Consider the following 18,846-nt stretch of genomic DNA (forward strand, 5'->3'; position numbering starts at 1 on the left):
GTGACAATCCGGAGCATCCGGAGGAGGTGTCTGTTTGAGGAAAGTAACAACCTATAAGGGGTGACCCCCTTATGGGGACAACCCTCACTAGAACCCTCCCTATAAAATATTTACTTTATTTAATATTGATTAAAATATGTGACCCCAAAAGAAAAAAGTTAAAATCTGCAGTGGTAGGGGAATGTATATGATCAGGTGTGTATTCAATTCCACTCTGTGGACCACTGGTGATTCCAGTGTCCACTAGTGCTCAGCTGTCCCTCACTCCTTTGTTCCTAAAGATCCCCTGTACCACGCTAATTAAAACTCGGACCGTAGGCCTCCCCGATGTTTCGTGACGAATCACCTTTGTCAAGGGTTGCGAGGCTACTGTGCTTCCAAACGCCCGACAGGTATTTATAAAGGCTCTGGTGGCCGGTACTTCCTGTCCCTGGAGTGGCCAATCGGCGAGCGGGACGTCATAGTCGCGCTTCTCGCGGTATTACCGTGGCCAATCCTATGCCAATCTTGGCATGTGGCCGTTGTTTACCTCCTAAATATCGCGAGAGCTCAATGCTTAGTCCCGTACTTGCGCGTTACTTCGCGCATGCGGGAAAGCTTCACTGATAGCGCCAGTTCCAACCCTCTCTGCGCATGTCAGAGGGCTCCACTCCCGTGATGAGGTGAGTAGATCTGGGTTGTTTGCTGTTACCATGTGAACCGCTAAGTTAACTCTATATGTGCCGATCAAGCTGATCTCTAAGGCTATGTCTGATGTAAGGTGGTGGTCAGTTTTATATATGTCTGTCCGGCTGTTGTTGAGACCTGTAACTGATGCAGGGTGATGACTGTGGGCATCCAAGTAACACCGGCTTTTCCTGTGTTAAAATAAGCCAAAGGGCTGTTAAATGGAGCCTTCTCCTGATGGTCTTCACTTGGATGCCCACAGTCATCACCCTGCATCAGTTACAGGTCTCAACAACAGCCGGACAGACATATATAAAACTGACCACCACCTTACATCAGACATAGCCTTAGAGATCAGCTCGATCGGCACATATAGAGTTAACTTAGCGGTTCACATGGTAACAGCAAACAACCCAGATCTACTAACCTCGTCACAGGAGTGGAGCCCTCTGACATGCGCAGAGAGGGTTGGAACTGGTGCTATCGGTGAAGTTTTCCCGCATGCGCGAAGTAACGCGCAAGTACGGGACTAAGCATTGAGCTCTCGCGATATTTAGGAGGTAAACAACGACCACATGCCAAGATTGGCATGGGATTGGCCGCGGTCATACCGCGAGAAGCGCAACTATGACGTCCCGCTCGACGATTGGCCACTCCAGGGACAGGAAGTACCGGCCACCAGAGCCTTTATAAATACCTGTCGGGCCTTTGGAAGCACAGTAGCCTCGCAACCCTTGACAAAGGTGATTCGTCACCGAAACGTCGGGGAGGCCTACGGTCCGAGTTTTAGTTAGCGTGGTACAGGGGATCTTTAGGAACAAAGGAGTGAGGGACAGCTGAGCACTAGTGGACACTGGAATCACCAGTGGTCCACAGAGTGGAATTGAATACATGTGCAGCTGCCCTGAACACCCTTTAGTGTGTGAATTCCTTCACACCTGATCATATACATTCCCCTACCACTGCAGATTTTAACTTTTCTTTTGGGGTCACATATTTTAATCAATATTAAATAAAGCAAATATTTTATAGGGAGGGTTCTAGTGAGGGTTGTCCCCATAAGGGGGTCACCCCTTATAGGTTGTTATTGTCAATTTTGCCCTGAATACTCTCAGGGACACTTTTTTGAGCATTGATGTTTGAGGAAAGAGCGGGAGATTTAGGGAAGCTAGTTTAATGTTGGCCGCCATGGAGGGGGGGAGGTGATGAAGTCCACTTACCATCGGTGCCGCAGAGGAGTGGAGTTCCCAAGCCGGACGGTGCTGGAGCAGAAGAGGTCAGTATCCTACAAGAGAAGATAGAGAAGAAAGAAAATGAGGATGTCACATGAGCATGTAGCAGGGAGCATCTGCAAGAGAGCGGATGCTAGGGGACTAAAAGAAAGGGCCATAAGGGCCAATGACTGGATTAGGGCCAGCCTAATCATCACTCTAAGTGGGGTAAACGTGGAAGGGGCACTAGTCATGAGGGAATCCATAGACTAGAGGTGACGGAGGAGGTACAGGCTTCCGGGAAGGCAAGTCTGGTATTGGTCGCTGGTGGGAGGCAAGAAAAGCTATGTTGGTGAAGTATGGCGGGGAACAGTGGCAGTGTGACCTATAAGAGGTACAGTGACCTAATATGGGTGCAAAACAGTGTGGTACATAGAGAAAAAAAATACTCAGAATCAACAGTAAACATGGAGGATCTAGACGTCCACTCAAGGTCCGCAGGCAGACGGTCGTGGGTGCAGTCTCAGGGAGACTAGGCACAGCAGGCATGAAGAAAGCAGTTCAGGTAACTTCCTCATCAAGTGGTACGCCTGAAGGTGAGGCTTGGTGGATCGGTCGTTCGGGGCGACTTCCTATTGCTGGCTGTCGGAGGTTGAGGAGGGATTGTCTGATGGGGTGCAGATGTCAGCACGAACAGACGGTTCCACTCTGAAAGGGGAACCGGTGGTATTTTGAAAGTCTGCAAGAAGGCCGGTAGGTCCTCAGGTCGTCTGAGCGTGGCAGAAGTGGTGCCGTATCTGGCCGTTAGGGAGAAGGGGAAACCCCAGCGGTAGATAATCTGAGCGTTCTGGAGCAGTTGAAGAAGGGGCTTGAGGGCCACCCTCAGTTTCAGGGTATGTAGGGACAAATCGGGATACAGGAAAATCGGAGAACCATTGTACGAGAGCGTTTTGAGATCTCTCGCTTTCCGCATGATGTAATCTTTTATAAGGAAGTGATGAACCCTGCAGATGATGTCACAAGGTTTTTTTTAGGATCAGGGTCTATCGCCTTGAGGGCACGATGCGCTCTATCAAGTTCAATAGGGGTGTGTGGCGGTTTTTGAAGGATCTCATTAAAGATTCTTTGAAGGGTACCGGCAATGGCTGGAGGAGAGACAGATTCCAGCAGGCCCTTGATGCGAATAATATTTCTATTGTCTAAATCGTCCAGATGTTCCATTTCCAGCAATTCATGGGATTGTAGGGCCGCTGAGGAGTCTCGTTAGACCTGCATTTGGGAAGTAACAGATGTACGAAATTCTTCCCGACTGTAGACACAGTCCCGTAGGTGTGAAACTTCAGCTTTCACAGGCTTGAGATCCTGTCTCCAGGCCAATTTGGGGTTAGAGGCCAGCGTTTGGATGTCCATTTTAGTTGGTAGGAGAGCAAGCAGAGCTTGGAGCTCAGAAAAGCATTGTAGTGCATCAGCGGCAGCCTCAGGGGTAGGCAAGCCGGGAGTAGGTGGAGCAAGGGATGGGGCCTGCGCTCTGGTGTCTGTAAGCGTCGAGGCGGTCGCCTGGTGTCTGTTAATGTGACATCTGAAGAAGAGTGATCCGATCTGGACGAGGGTCCCCAAACATTCTTGAGGAGGGTCTTGAAGAGAGATTTCTTAGCAGGAGGACTAGCACTCCAGTACTCAGGGGAGTCACTATCTGCTTTAGAGTCCCTGGGTTCAGCATCCGATCCAGAGTCCATATCAGGGGACCAGTCAGTCACATCTCTTGCAGGGGGGCTCGGTACTTGACTTTATAGTCCGTTAGATGCAGAACTGCAGGAGAGGATGCAGGGATGGTGCAGCATGCTGGGTCTCTCTGTCTATTTTCTTGGGGAGGTAATGCAGCTGCCTGGGCATAAGATGGAGTGTTGTGCTGTGAAGGTGCCTCTGCATAGGAGCTGTGAGGGGAGAAGGTCATCTGAAAAGGAGCAGGCATGCATTGGAGCTGGGCAGCAGGGAGAGGGCTCAGGCTGACCTGCTGGTGTAACAGCTGAGACCCTCTGAGCCTGGGAGCGGGACTGGCGTCAGAGTCCTGAGTGGCAGGGGCAGAGGTGAGAGCAGAAGGAGGTGCGGCAGCGGGGCCAGGGGGGCCTCCACTCTCTGCCATGGATGGCACAAGCAGGGAGGAGGTCACACGCCCCTGGTCCTGGACGTACCTTATAAGTATGCCCTCTGTGATCTCTTGGTCCCAGGAGCCCGCTGGAAGCTGTGAGGACTGCAGTCCGGTCAGCTGGGGCACCGGAGGGTTCGGGGTCTGCAGCGCTTCACCGCTGGCTTTGCGGCAGTCCGTTCCGGAGCTCTGTGTCTCCGCCATTACAGCATGCAAGACAGGGGGAGGAGTCAGTGCAGGCGAGGTAGCGCAGCACAAGGGAGATGATGGCGGAGATGAGGAGGGAGGCCGCGCTGTAGCTAGCAGAGCGGGCGGCTGCTGGAGGAAGCCCACGATCATTCTCTGCCGAGGCACTGAGGTGAGAGGAGCTGTTTTCTTTTTGTTTCCCCGCTTCTTGCCACCCATATCAGGGTGCAACAGCCCTAATACCGGTGACCTGCACGGAGATCACCCTAAGTGCGACTCATCACTAGCGCGCTCGAGCCACGCCCCAGTCTTATGGATTTTATTAGCACATTTGAGCTCTATTCCGATTGGAGTCAGGATGATCTTTTTGTCATGGGGCAATTCACATCATCCTCAAAGGGTTTTTTGTTTCTCTCTTGATAAACACAGTAGGATTTTAGGATTAACTTGATAGATAATCTTCTGTTCTGTATGGGCTTAGTGAATCTTTCTCTGTCAACTACATCAACCCATACTACATTGAAATTGCCTACCCAGTTTTTTGGACAATATTTATATTTCATGACCTGAGCATCAACTTCAATTATAACTCTAGAAGGAAAGGAGGAGGAAAATATGTAACAATTAACACCATTCTAACCTTTCAAACCAATCATGAAGCATAATATTTCAGACTAACATAACCACCTAAGGATGCAGGGCATACCTGAACGCCCCCCGTTCCCGAGTCTTTAAGGTTTTCCGGTCCCTGCCACTCTACTACCCCCGTGCCTGCAATTGCCGCAAATCGCTGGTCAATCACAGCGATTTGTTGCGTTTCCAGGTCATACGGATCTCCGGTGACCCGGAAAATAAGGGTGATCAGGGGGGCAGGGGTCAAAGGTCAGTTCCCCGCCCTGCCCACCCATGGGTGTCCGGGCAGAGCGGGGGAACGGTAGGAGCTCACCCGAACCAGACGGCAACGACGATGACGTCATACTTCGGCGGCTGCGATCTGGGTAAGGCTGCATTCACACCACGTTTTTGCAATACAGTTCCCGTATCAGGTTTTTGATGAAAAATGGATTCCTCAAAACTGTACTTAAAGGGGTTATCCAGGAAAAACCTTTTTTTATATATGTCTCAACTGGCTCCAGAAAGTTAAACAGATTTGTAAATTACTTCTATTAAAAAATCTTAATCCTTTCAGTACTTATGAGCTTCTGAAGTTAAGGCTGTTCTTTTCTGTCTAAGTGCTCTCTGATGACACGTGTCTCGGGAACCGCTCAGTTTAAAAGCAAATCCCCATAGCAAACCTCTTCTAAACTGGGTGGTTCCCGAGACACGTGTCATCAGAGAGCATTTAGACAGAAAAGAACAATCTTAACTTCAGAAGCTCATAAGTACTGAAAGGATTAAGATTTTTTATAGAAGTAATTTACAAATCTGTTTAACTTTCTGGAGCCAGTTGATATAATAAAGTTTTTTCCTGGATAACCCCTTTAACTGTATCAAAACGGGTGTACAAATTTTAACCCGTATACGGTTAAAAACCGTATACGGTTTGAAAAATGATGTCCGGTTGCATCGTTTTTTTTTTTTTGAAGAAAAAAAAAGTATAAGTTTTTAACTTTTCACTCCATTATGAATAAAGTTGAACTTTTTGATTTAATTTTCAAGAAAAAAAACTGTGTAAAGTAAAAAACCATATGGTGCAAACCGGATGGAACCGTATGCACATACTGTTCTCATTGACTTCCATTTTAGTAAAAAAAATTATACGGTTTTAATACGTTTTTTTTACCCAGACCAAAAACTGTAATAGGCTACTGTTTTGGGTATGGGGAAAAAATAACAAAACCGTACAAGACGCAAAACGGATGTATTGTGTGGCATACAGTTTTCAATGGAGAGTCAATGCATATGCCTTAATACGGTCCCGTACGATTTTCAAATTGAAAACCTAAGTGGCCTGGCATAACCATGCATGCTGGAAGTTGTAGTTTTGCAACAGCTGGAGGCACACTGGTGGGGAAGCACTGAGTTTGCGTTTGTCTGTTACCTAACTCTGTGTTTCCTCACCGATGTGCCTCCAGCTGTGGCAAAACTACATCTCCTAGCATGCAGGGTCTGTCAATCCATGCTGAGTGTTGTATTTTTGCAACAGCAGGAGAGGTTTATGCACCCGCCCTCCCTGCCCCATGTGAATATTCAGGGTAAATTCACACGGGCGGGGGTCTACAGTAAGTTTTCCCCTGCAAGTTTGAGCTGTGGAAAAACTTACACTGCAGCTCAAACTCCCAGCGAGAAACTCTGGACTGTTTCCCGCTTGACAGTTTCCCCACTCGACTGTACCCTAAAAACACTACACTATACAAAATAAAGAGTAAAACACTACATATACACACCCTTACACAGTCCTCCCCCCAATAAAAATTTAAAATGTCTCGTAAGGCAGTGTTTCCAAAATGGAGCCTTCAGCTGTTGCAAAACAACAACTCCCAGAATTGCCAGACAGTCATTGACTGTCCAGGCATGCTAGGAGTTTTGCAACAGCTGGAGGCACCCTGTTTGGGAAATACTGCTGTAGGGTATTTGCGGTGGTGGAGGCAAGTATAAATCTGGCATCTGGGTCCGCACCTAAGCAAATCCCTAATTTAGGCCTCAAATGCGCATGGACCTCTCTCACTCTGCAGCCCTGTCGTATTTCAAGGCAACAGTTAAGTGCCACATCTGGGGTATTTCCGTACTCCGGAGAAATTAAGTTACAAATTTTGGGGGGGCTGCTTCTCCTTTTACCCCTTATGAAATGGAAAAGTTGGGATCTACACCAGTATGTTAGTGTAAAAAAAAATTTTACACTAACATGCTGGTTTTGTTCCATACTTTTCATTTTCACAAGAGGCAAAAGGAAAAAAAGATCCCCTTAATTTGTAACGCAATTACTCTTGAGTACGGAAATACCCCACAAATTTTGGGGGGCTTTTTCTCCAATTACCCCTTGTGAAAATGAAAAATTTTGGGTAACAGCATTTTCGAAAAAAAAATCTAATTTTTCATTTTCAAGTCCAACGTTAGCGAAAATTTGGCAAACACTTGTGGGGTGTAAAGGCTCACTTGTTACATTCCTTGAGGGGTGTAGTTTCCCAAATAGTTTGCCATGTGGGCTTTTTTTTTTTTTTTTTTGCTATTCTGGCGCCATAGGGGCTTCCTAAATGCGACATGCCCCCCAAAAACCATGGCAGCAAAATTCTCTCTCCAAGAGCCCAATGACGCTCTATCTGTTCTGAGACCTGTAGAGTGCCAGCAGAGCACTTTACATCCACATATGAGGTATTTCCTTACTCAGGAGAAATTGGGATTCAAATTTTGTTGGCCTTTTCCAATATTACCCCATGTGAAAATGAAAAAAATTAGGGTTATACCAGCATTTTAGTGTTAAAAATCAAATTTTTCATTTTCTCTTCAAAATAATGAAAAGTTGCCAAACACCTGTAAGGTGTTAAGGCTCACTTTACCCCTTGTTACGTTCCTTGAGGGGTGTAGTTTCCCAAATAGTGGGCTATGCGGTTAATTTATTTATTTAAATTGTTTGCTGTTCTGGCATGATGGGGGCTTTTTAAATGCAACATTCCCCCCAAAAACCATGACAGAAAAAATTTGTTCTCCAAAATCCCACAGTTGCTCTCTCTCTCTTGAGCCATGTTGCAAGCTCGCAGAGCACTTTACATCCACATATGAAGTATTTCCATACTCGAAAAATTGGGCTACAAATTTTGGGGGCTTTTTCTCCTTATACCCCTTGTAAAAATGGAAGAAAAAAAAAGAGGGGCTACAAAAACATGTTAGCGTAAAAAAAAATTTGATTTAGATTTTTTTCCTCCACTTTGCTGCCATTCCTGCCATTTTGAATACTTTGAGGGGTGCAGTTTCTATAATGGGGTCATTTATGGGAGATTTCTCACAGAAAGGCCCCTCAAATCCATCTCAAACTTAACTGGTCCCTAAAAAATTCAGATTTAGAATTTTACGTGAAAATGTTTAAAATTGCTGCCATACGTTAAAGCCCTCTAATGTCTTCCAAAGGCTTCATGAAATTTTTCACCAAGAAATTATGCAAATATCAACAAAAAGTTACAACTATCTTAAAGTAGAATATGTCACGAAAAAATCTCAGAATCAGAAGTAAAAGCAAAATTAATAAGTTGCATAAAGTGACACAGTGCAGATTTGCAAAAAAGAGCTGAGTCCTGGGCCGGCCTTAAGGGTGTGCGAGCTGTGCGGCCGCACAGGGCGCAATAGCAACAGGGAAGCCGGGCGGCCGACACAGCTCGCTCCAAGTATATATAATTTGTATTGCCCGACGCCCGTCATTTAGCCCTGCTTCATGCAAGCAGCGCTAAATGCCGGTGTAATGAAGAAAACTGTGCCCTTTAGCGGAATATGACCCTCCGCACAGGGACACAGTTTTCTGCTTTGCAGGCCGCTCCCTCTCATTACATTCCCACTACCCTCCCTCAACTGTGTCCCTATGCGGAGGGTCACATTCCACTTCAGGGCACAGTTTTCTTCATTACTCCGGAAGGCTTCACTTACCCCGACCTCCTCCGCGTCTCCGGTTGGCTGGCGGCCCGAGTCTGAAGAGGGACGTCGCACATGTGACGTACCTCCGCAGACCCGCACAGGACATCAGTGACGTCACTCGTCAGACCGCCGCCGGAGTGAAGAGAAGCGCAGCGCAGATCAGGTTAAGTTGTCTATGTGTATGTGTGGGTGTCTGTGTGTGTGTGCACATGTGTGGTTGTCTGTGTGTGTGCATGTGTGCGCATGTGTGGTTGTCTGTCTGTGTGTGTGTGCATGTGTGGTTGCCTGTGTGTGTGTGAGTCGGTGGGGGGAGGGGGGGAGGAAATGGGGGAACGACAATGCTACCGAATTTGGGGAACCTGCTACTACCTAATGTGGGGAAACTGCTTCTTCCTAATGTGGGGCTATACTGCACCTCATGTGGGGAGCTATACCGCACCTAATGTGGGGGAACTATACTGCACCTAATGTGGGGGAACTATACTGCACCTAATGTGGGGGAACTATACTGCACCTAATGTGGGGAACTATACTGCACCTAATGTGGGGAACTATACTGCACCTAATGTGGGGAGCTATACTGCACCTAATGTGGGGAGCTATACTGCACCTAATGTGGGGAACTATACTGCACCTAATGTGGGGGAACTATACTGCATCAGATTAAGGGGGACATGTGACTGTTTAAGGGGGCAGGGGAATGATTAAATATAAAAAAATATATTTGTTACTAAGATTTTTTTTCCTCTTTGTGTATGTTTATGGGGTAATGGGGGGGGGGGGTGCCTGAACACCTAAGGCCGGCCCTGGCTGAGTCCTTAAGGTGAAAATAAGCCGAGTCCCTTTGGATATGGGGATATATTTTTGTGCCCCATAGTTCTCCTTAAAAATTAATTCTACAATGGATCAGACTAAAAACTCCCATTGAGAATACTGAGTAGAAGGAATGGAAACTAAAGGAATGTTTATCCCACTTTCTCCACAACTACAGCCACTCCACACTTTTAGTCTCCAAAGTCAAGGGAGTCTCTTGCAGACAGACTACAGCAGGTAAATAGTGATTAATGGCATCAGCAATTGATACCAATTTATTCTATTCGCCTAACCTGTTACATTTTAAAGGGAGTATCTCAAGTCCCCCCCCCCCCCATTTAAGATTATAATCAGCAGAAACTGAAGTGGAAAAAGCTGGAGCCACTTGCCACAGGGAAAGGCCATGATAGATTATGTAAGAAGGGGAAGAAAAAAACACACCAACCCACACCACAAATTCAGACATTCATCTGCTCCCCATCCTTCCCCCATCTGAGCATCCAGAAAACCTCTAGAACCTTTATACTTTTTCATTTCCTCCCAACCCTTGCTGCCTAAAAACAGTGATAACTCTTAATAGTTATGTGGATACTATTATTTGAATGTCTGATCCTACCTAATACTCTATGATTCTATCCACTGGAGCACATCTTAAAAACTATATATGAAGGAGAAGTAATCTTTCAAGACAATCCTCAAGTTCTGAATAGAGGATTGTACCCCAGCCTTTCTTAGATTTTGTTTTACATCAATAAAATTTGCTGGTTTCTACCTAAAAATCTGGATAAATAGAAATCCTGTTGTCATTGTAATGGATATCCCTCTTTATTATATTTCATTTTAAAGTATTATGTCTATCACAATAACATAGCGATGTGATCAGAAACAGTCAAGGTTGATAACCCATTGGTCTAATTCTGTTGGACGATCAATATGCTATTTCAACAGCATACAACTTTGTAAGCCTATCCATTTTATACAGAAGGTTTGTACCAGCTCACCCTTTGCAGTAGGCGCACGGACTGGCGTGGACTACGCCCAGATAATAGTAAAAAGGAAGACGTCCAGTGCTCGACTCGGGAACAGATCTTTATTTAGAATCCACAGAAAGACATACAGGTACACGGAGACGTGTGACGCGTTTCGGCTTGTATCAGCAAGCCTTAGTCATTGGCTTGGTGATACAAGCCGAAACGCGTCACACGTCTCCGTGTACCTGTATGTCTTTTTTTGGATTCTAAATAAAGATCTGTTCCCGAGCCGAGCGCTGGACGTCTTCCTTTCTACTATCCATTTTATAGGTTTCTTTAAAATAGTTTTTCTTATTGGATTTTCAAAAAACATTTAACCCCTTAATGACCCAGCCCATTTTCACCTTAAGGACCCGGCCATTTTTTGCACATCTGACATATTCTACTTCATGTTAGTGGTAAATTTGTGTCGATACTTGCATCATTTCTTGGTGAAAGATTCCAAAATTTAAAATTTAGCATTTTTCTAACTTTGAAGCTTTCTGCTTGTAAGGAAAACAGACATTCCAAATAAATGATATATTGATTCACAAATAAAATATGTCCTCTTTATATTTTCATCTTAACGTTTTTACTTTTGGAAGACATCAGAGGGCTTCAGCAGTTCAGCAGCAATTTTCAAATTTTTAAAACATTTTTAAAAATCGGAATTTTTCAGGGACCAGTTCCTTTTTGAAGTGGATTTGAAGGGCAGCAAAGTGAAGGAGAAAATTCAAAATCTTCATTTTTTACACTCGAATGTTCTTGTAGACACAGTTTTTGAATTTTTACAAGGATTAATAGGAGAAAAAGTCCCCCAAAATGTGTAACTCAATTTCTCTAGAGTAAGGAAATACCCCATATGTGTATGTCAAGTGTTCAGCGGGCGCAAAACAGGGCTCAGAAGGGAAGGAGCAACAATGGGATTTTGGAGAGTGAATTTTTCTGAAATGGTTTTTGGGGGGCATGTCGCATTTAGGAAGCCCCTATGGTGCCAGAACAGCTGAAAACCCCCACATGGCATACCATTTTGGAAAATACACCCCTCAAGGCATGTAACAAGGGGTCCAGTGAGCCTTAAAACCCCACAGGTGTTTGATTACTTTTCGCTAAAGTCGGATGTGTAAATGAAAAAAAAAATTTCACTAAAGTGCATTTTTTTCCCAAATTTACAATTTTTACAAAGGGTGATGGGAGAAAATGCCCCCCAAAATTTTGAACTCCATCTCTTCTGAGTATGGAAATACCCCATGTTAAGACGTGAAATGCTCTGGGGGTGAACTACAATGCTCAGAAGAGAAGGAGTCACATTTGGCTTTTGGAAAGCAAATTTTGCTGAAATGGTTTTTGGGGGGCATGTCGCATTTAGGAAGCCCCCGTGTTGCCAGAATAGCAGGAAAAAAAAAAACACATGGCATACTATTTTGGAAACCACACCCCTTAAGGAATGTAACAAGGGGTACAGTAAGCCTTAACACCCCACAGGTGTTTGACGACTTTTTGTTAAAGTTGGATGTGTAAATGAAAAAAAGAAAATTTTTCACTAAAATGCTACTTTTTCCCCAAATTTTACATTTTTACAAGGGATAATAGGAGAAAATGACCCCCAAAATGTGTAACCCCATTTCTTCTGAGTATGGAAATACCCCATGTGTGGACATCAAGTGGTCTGCAGGCGCATTACAATGCTCAGAATAGGAGCGCCATTGAGCGTTTGGAAAGAGAGTTTGTTTGGAATGGAAGTCACAGGCCATGTGCATTTAAAAAGCCCCCCGTGGTGCCAGAACAGTGGACCCCCCACATGTGACCCCATTTTGTAAACTACACCCCTCACAGAATTTAATAAGGGGTGCAGTGAGTATTTACACCCCACTGGCATTTGACAGATCTTTGGAACAGTGGGCTGTGCAAATTAAAAAAAAATTATTTTCATTTTCACAGACCGCTGTTCTAAAAATATGTCAGACACCTGTGGGGGATAAATGCTCACTGCACCCCTTATTACATTACATGAGGGGTGGAGTTTCCAAAATGGGGTAACATGTGGGGGGGGGGGTCCATTGTTCTGGCACTATGGGGGCTTTGTAAACACACGGGGACATCAATTCCAGACAAATTTTCTCTTCAAAATCCCAATGGTGCTCCTTCTCTTCTGAGCATTTTAGTGCACCCGCAGAGCACTTTACATCCACATATGGGTCATTTTCTTACTAAGAAGAAATGGGGTTACAAATTTTGTGGGGGGGCTTTTTCCTATTGTCCCTTGTGAAAATGAAAAATTTAGGGTAACACCAGCATTTTTGTGAAAAAATTTTTTTTTCTCATTTTCCCATCCAACTTTAATGAAAATTCTTCAAACACCTGTCGGGTGTCAAGGCTCACTATACCCCTTGTTACGTTCAGTGAGGGGTGTAGTTTCCAAAATGGGGGTCACATGTGGGTATTTATTTTTTTGCATTTATGTCAGAACCGTTGTAAAATCAGCCACCCCTGTGCAAATCACCAATTTAGGCCTCAAATGTACATAGCGCACTCTCACTCCTGAGCCTTGTTGTGCGCCCGCAGAGCATATTAGTATGGGGCAACACCAGCATGTTAGTGTAAACATTTTTATTTTTTTTACACTAACAGGCTGGTGTAGCCCCCAATGTTTCCCTTTCATACGGGGTAAAAAGAAAGAAAGAAAAAGCCCCCCAAAATTTGTAGTGCAATTTCTCCCGAGAAATACCCCATATGTGGCCCTAAACTGTTTTCTTGAAATACGACAGGGCTCCGAAGTGAGAAAGCGCCATGCGCATTTGAGGACTACATTAGGGATTGCATAGGGGTGGACATAGGGGTATTCTATGCCAGTGATTTCCAAACAGGATGCATCCAGCTGTTGATAAACTCCCAGTATGCCTGGAAAGTCAGTGGCTGTCTGGAAATGCTGGGAGTTGTTGTTTTGCAACAGCTGGAGGCTTCATTTTGAAAACACTGCCGTACAATACATTTTTCATTTTTATTGGGGGGGGGGGGGGGGGGACAGTGTAAGGGGGTGTATATGTTGTGTTTTACCTTTTATTTTGTGTTAGTGTAGTGTTTTTAGGGTACATTCGAACTGGCAAAGGTTTACGGTGGATCTTCTGCCACGGGTCCTCTGTCGATTTCCCCGTCCTGCCCCGCCTATTGTGGGTGGGCAGAACAGGGAAACCGAAAGTAACCCTCCTGCCCCCAATCTGCTATTGGTTGTTGCTCCTTGACAACCGATAGCAGGGATAGGAGGGGTGGCACCCCTGCCACCTCACTCCTATCCCTTCAGGGGGATTGTGGGTGTCTTGGACAACCGCGATCCCCCTTATATTCCGGGTCACCATAGACCGGTAATGACCCGGAATTGGCGCAAATCGCCGGTATGAATTCACCAACGATTTGCATCAATTGCAGACATGGGGGGGTCTGATGACCCCCCTGGGTATTTGCGTGGGGTGCCTGCTGATAGATATCAGCAGTCATCCCGGTCTGGTCCCCGCCCGGCGTATGGATACGTCCTGGGTCCTTAAGTACCAGGAAGCCAAGGCGTATCCATACGCCCTAGGTTCTTAAGGGGTTAATTTTACAACACAGGAAAGATCATTTTCCATGTATCATGTAGTAAATTAAACGATGCACTCAATTTTTAGTGCACGTTGCTCTATCTCAATATGTATCATCCCTATTTTGATACAAAGAAAAATTATAATAATAATAATAAGAGGAAGAAGGAGGAAATGAAGAAAACAAAAGGGTAATAGGGACACAAAAGTAAACTTTCTGATATGGAACTTTGTGATGATGAAGCGGTTTCAGTTGTGATTATGTTAATATAGATAATTGTTTTGAACCAATATTCTTTATTTTTGTATGGTTATAAGTTCGTCTTTTTCTGTTCAAAATAGGTTCTTTCTGTTTACTTATTTTCATTTTTCTTTTGTTTTACAGGTTTTTGTTTCTTTCGGAAACCCCACTATTTTTATGTTTGCTCTTCTGGCTCTATTCTTTAAGTCAGTCCTTTTATTTTCCAATTGTTTTTTTTCTGTAATAACTTTCTTCAGATCTTTAGCCATATCTGCCTGCATGTCTACCAGTTTCCAACATATAAGATTATTTTATGCTTTACAGCTGTACTTTTTGCTACCTTAGACTGACTCAAGTAAAATTTAAGTTAAACTCAAGTTAAACTGCTTGTGATGTATCCTACCCTTCTATTCTGTCATCCAGTCATACGTATTCACATGACATAATATATATATATACATACATATACATATATACATATATATATATATACACACACACACACATACACACACATGCTAACTAACTCTTTATGCTCTCCATGTCCGGTTTTATCTGAGCAGTTCATCATCTGGAATGCCTTAAAATAAGGACACACACTTCTTTAACTTTTATTCTTTAAATTAATATAATTCCTCACTTAGACAGCCTTCATACCTGTCTTGTCCAGCACCATAATAGCCTTTGAGAGAGTGGGTGTGGGGTCAATGGAACACCCTGTAGCTAAATGTGGCCTATAGCCTAATGCTGTGTAAGCACCTTCTAACTTCTGCCTTCTGGTTTTTTTAGACAATGTTCAACTCCCTAGGTTTGGTATGTAATGTCCAAATTCACTCACAGTACAGAAAGGATCACTATGCATCAAATTTCTAATCTGATGATCTGTCCATGCAGAGGTTCGCCTCTGTGCACCTCTTGTCATTCAAGTTCCATCATTGGTCTCCAAACAACTGGGACACACGTGCTGACAACTTGGACATAGCAATTTGCCAGAGTGATAAACCAAGGTTTCTCCGTTCAAGAATTATGTCCATCTCTGCTTTCGACAATAACTAGCATAACTAGCATTCTGACAAACAGGTGGCATCATACAATCATTCCATATTGACCTGATCTGATTTCAGAGGTTCTATGTGGCTGAATTCTCTTTTGTTTTGATCTGAGTTTTATACCATTGAAGCCCCTCCCACATGCCACAGATTAGATCTTAACAAATCACAGATCATTTGCAGATCTTAGCCATACCCGCTACTTGCTTGATTCGCATAACCTTACTGCTTGACCTTTTAGGTATTGCAATTTCGATAAGGAGTGAAAAATTGAGATTAGTATACAATACTTACACATGACCAGTTTCATGAGCTACTACAAAGGCTGAAGAGAATCCATCTTCATGATTTAGTGTACAACTCCGAACTGGGTGACACATACCCGTGACTGGCGCATAACCTAAAGAAGTAGAAAATAAGAAATTATGAATACAATATAAAAGTCCATAATATAGAGAAAAGACAAGAGACCAAACCGCAATGCTTAAAATGAATTTTAATCAATCTGTCAGACAAAGTATCTGAAGTAGAGGTAAGGGGTCATCTTGGTAATAGTGACCACAACATAAGTTTTTATGTATCCTTTAAGGGGATGTCTACTATTGGAGATACAAAAACAAAAATGCAATCTTATCTACTGTATTTACACAGATAAATCAAATTGAAGTACCATGCTAGACAGACCCTATAATGACCGGGATTGTTCCACAGGACTGGTGCTTAGCAAATATGTACCGGTATTCAAAAAGGCATCATAACTGATCCGTAAAAAATATAGGCTTTTAAGTTTAAGGTTAATATTTTTGAGGGTTTTCTCAGAAATGCTATTCTGAAATCTAAATGAAATGTTAATGAAAATGAACTAACACACCACCAACATAGGTTTATGAGGGTTCAGTCCTGTCAAACTAATAGGACAATTATAGGCTGCAAACAAACATAGAAAAAGGTTAGACTGGCACCACCTACAGATAGGGTTGAATTCCCATTTGGAAGGGGTATAGCTGATGCAAAAGAAAATACACGTGTGTTCCACTTTGATAGGGTGCTTTGTTCTAAGTACAGTCTCTGGAAAAAAATTCTTATATAGAAGAAGTAAAAACAGCTTCAAGGTAAGAAAAAAGCATGTAGCGACTTACTGCTGTGAACTTTTCTTGCTTCATTCGGCAACTCTCTTATAAAAAGAGAAATATTAAATTATATCCGAGATAAGTCAATGTTTTTGTAATAGGTGATGGAACACCGGATGAATACAAAATTTGTGTGCAATACCTCAATGAGATTAACCAGGTGAACATGCTTTTCACATATCAATTTGGAAAATTAAGCCTTGATTTTTTGGATGTGCGCATTTGGGTTGAGAACAGGATAATAAATACTACAGGTTTTCTTAAAGAAATTACAAATAATTCCATATTACATTATCATAGTTCCCATCCGAAATGCGTATGGGATAGCATACCTTATAGCCAAATTTAACGCTTGAAGCGTATAAATAATTATGAAAAAATCATGAAAAACAGGCTATGGATTTAACCCCTTAAGGACTCAGCCCATTTTGGCCTTAAGGACTCAGACAATTTAATTTTTACGTTTTCATTTTTTCCTCCTCGCCTTCTAAAAATCATAACTCTTTTATATTTTCATCCACAGACTAGTATGAGGGCTTATTTTTTGCGCGACCAGTTGTCCTTTGTAATGACATCACTCATTATATCATACAATGTATGGCGCAACCAAAAAACACTATTTTTGTGGGGAAATTAAAACGAAAAACGCAATTTTGTTAATTTTGGAAGGTTTTGTTTTCACGTCGTACAATTTATGGTAAAAATGACATGTGTTCTTTATTCTGAGGGTCAATTCGATTAAAATGATACCCATTATTATATACTTTTATATTATTGTTGCGCTTAAAAAAAAATAAACTTTTTAACCAAATTAGTACGTTTATAATCCCTTTATTTTGATGACCTCTAACTTTTTTATTTTTCCGTATAAGTGGCGGTATGGGGGCTCATTTTTTGCGCCATGATCTGTACTTTTTTTTGATACCACATTTGCATATAAAAAACTTTTAATACATTTTTTATAATTTTTTTAAAAATAAAATGTATTAAAAAAGTAGGAATTTTGGACTTTTTTTTTTTCGTTCACGCCGTTCACCGTACGGGATCATTAACATTTTATTTTAATAGTTCGGACATTTACGCACGCGGCGATACCAAATATGTCTATAAAAAATGTTTTTTACGCTTTTTGGGGGTAAAATAGGAAAAAACGGACGTTTTACTTTTTTATTGGGGGAGGGGATTTTTCACTTTTTTTTTACTTTTACTTTAACATTTTTTTTTACACTTGAATAGTCCCCATAGGGGACTATTCATAGCAATACCATGATTGCTAATACTGATCTGTTCTATGTATAGGACATAGAACAGATCAGTATTATCGGTCATCTCCTGCTCTGGTCTGCTCGATCACAGACCAGAGCAGGAGACGCCGGGAGCCGGACGGAGGAAGGAGAGGGGACCTCCGTCCGGCGTTCTGAATGATCGGATCCCCGCAGCAGCGCTGCGGGCGATCCGATCGTTCATTTAAATCGCGAACTGCCGCAGATGTCGGGATCTGTATTAATCCCGGCACCTGAGGGGTTAATGGCGGACGCCCGTGAGCTCGCGGGCGTCGGCCATTGCCGGCGGGTCCCTGGCTGCGATCAGCAGCCGGGATCAGCCGCGCATGACACGGGCATCGCTCCGATGCCCGCGGTTATGCTTAGGACGTAAATGTACGTCCTGGTGCGTTAAGTACCACCTCACCAGGACGTACATTTACGTCCTGCGTCCTTAAGGGGTTAAAAGAGCGAGTTATGAAAAGACAAGGTTCATTAGAAGTGATCAAGACCGCATAAAAAAAAAAAAAAAAAAAAAAAAAGAGAAACACCTATGAACCAAGAAATTTCTGGGCTATACGTCAGAATAGGTTTATTCTGAAAAATGATAAAGATATACAAAGTATAACGAAAAATAGACCTATCATAACCTAGAAACGCAATACAACGGCAGGTGATTTTATAAAAAACTGAAATAAATAATGCAAACCAAAAAATTACATGGCTAAACAGCACCGAAAGAAAATTATTCGTGCAAAACGTTTTAGTTTTGCAAATACAATATGAACAAAAGCCATTTTCAGTTAGGGGGGGTGTTGAAATAAGAGAAAAGCAGTTTATCACTTTCTGGAATACCCACGTAGTGTACTCCGTAGATGTGGTTCTGGACGCTGACTCCTGTTTGTGCTCAATTGATGTGGAGACCCTTTACAGCTCCATACCTCACGATAAAGGTATGGAGGCAGTGGGGTATTTTCTTTCAAGTCGTAGCATT

The 18,846-nt window shown here is 43.2% G+C and overlaps 1 protein-coding gene across 1 annotated transcript in view; it reads right to left on the bottom strand.

The window, feature by feature from the left end:
* Window positions 1–18,846, bottom strand: part of LOC130267183 (A disintegrin and metalloproteinase with thrombospondin motifs 2-like) — a 761,535-nt gene that overhangs the window by 377,388 nt on the left and 365,301 nt on the right. Inside the window, 1 exon segment of the mRNA XM_056516542.1 lies at window positions 15,755–15,860. Coding sequence (XP_056372517.1) covers window positions 15,755–15,860 — 106 coding nt within the window.

Source organism: Hyla sarda, chromosome 4, assembly GCF_029499605.1.
Source record: "Hyla sarda isolate aHylSar1 chromosome 4, aHylSar1.hap1, whole genome shotgun sequence".
Taxonomy (NCBI): domain Eukaryota; kingdom Metazoa; phylum Chordata; class Amphibia; order Anura; family Hylidae; genus Hyla; species Hyla sarda.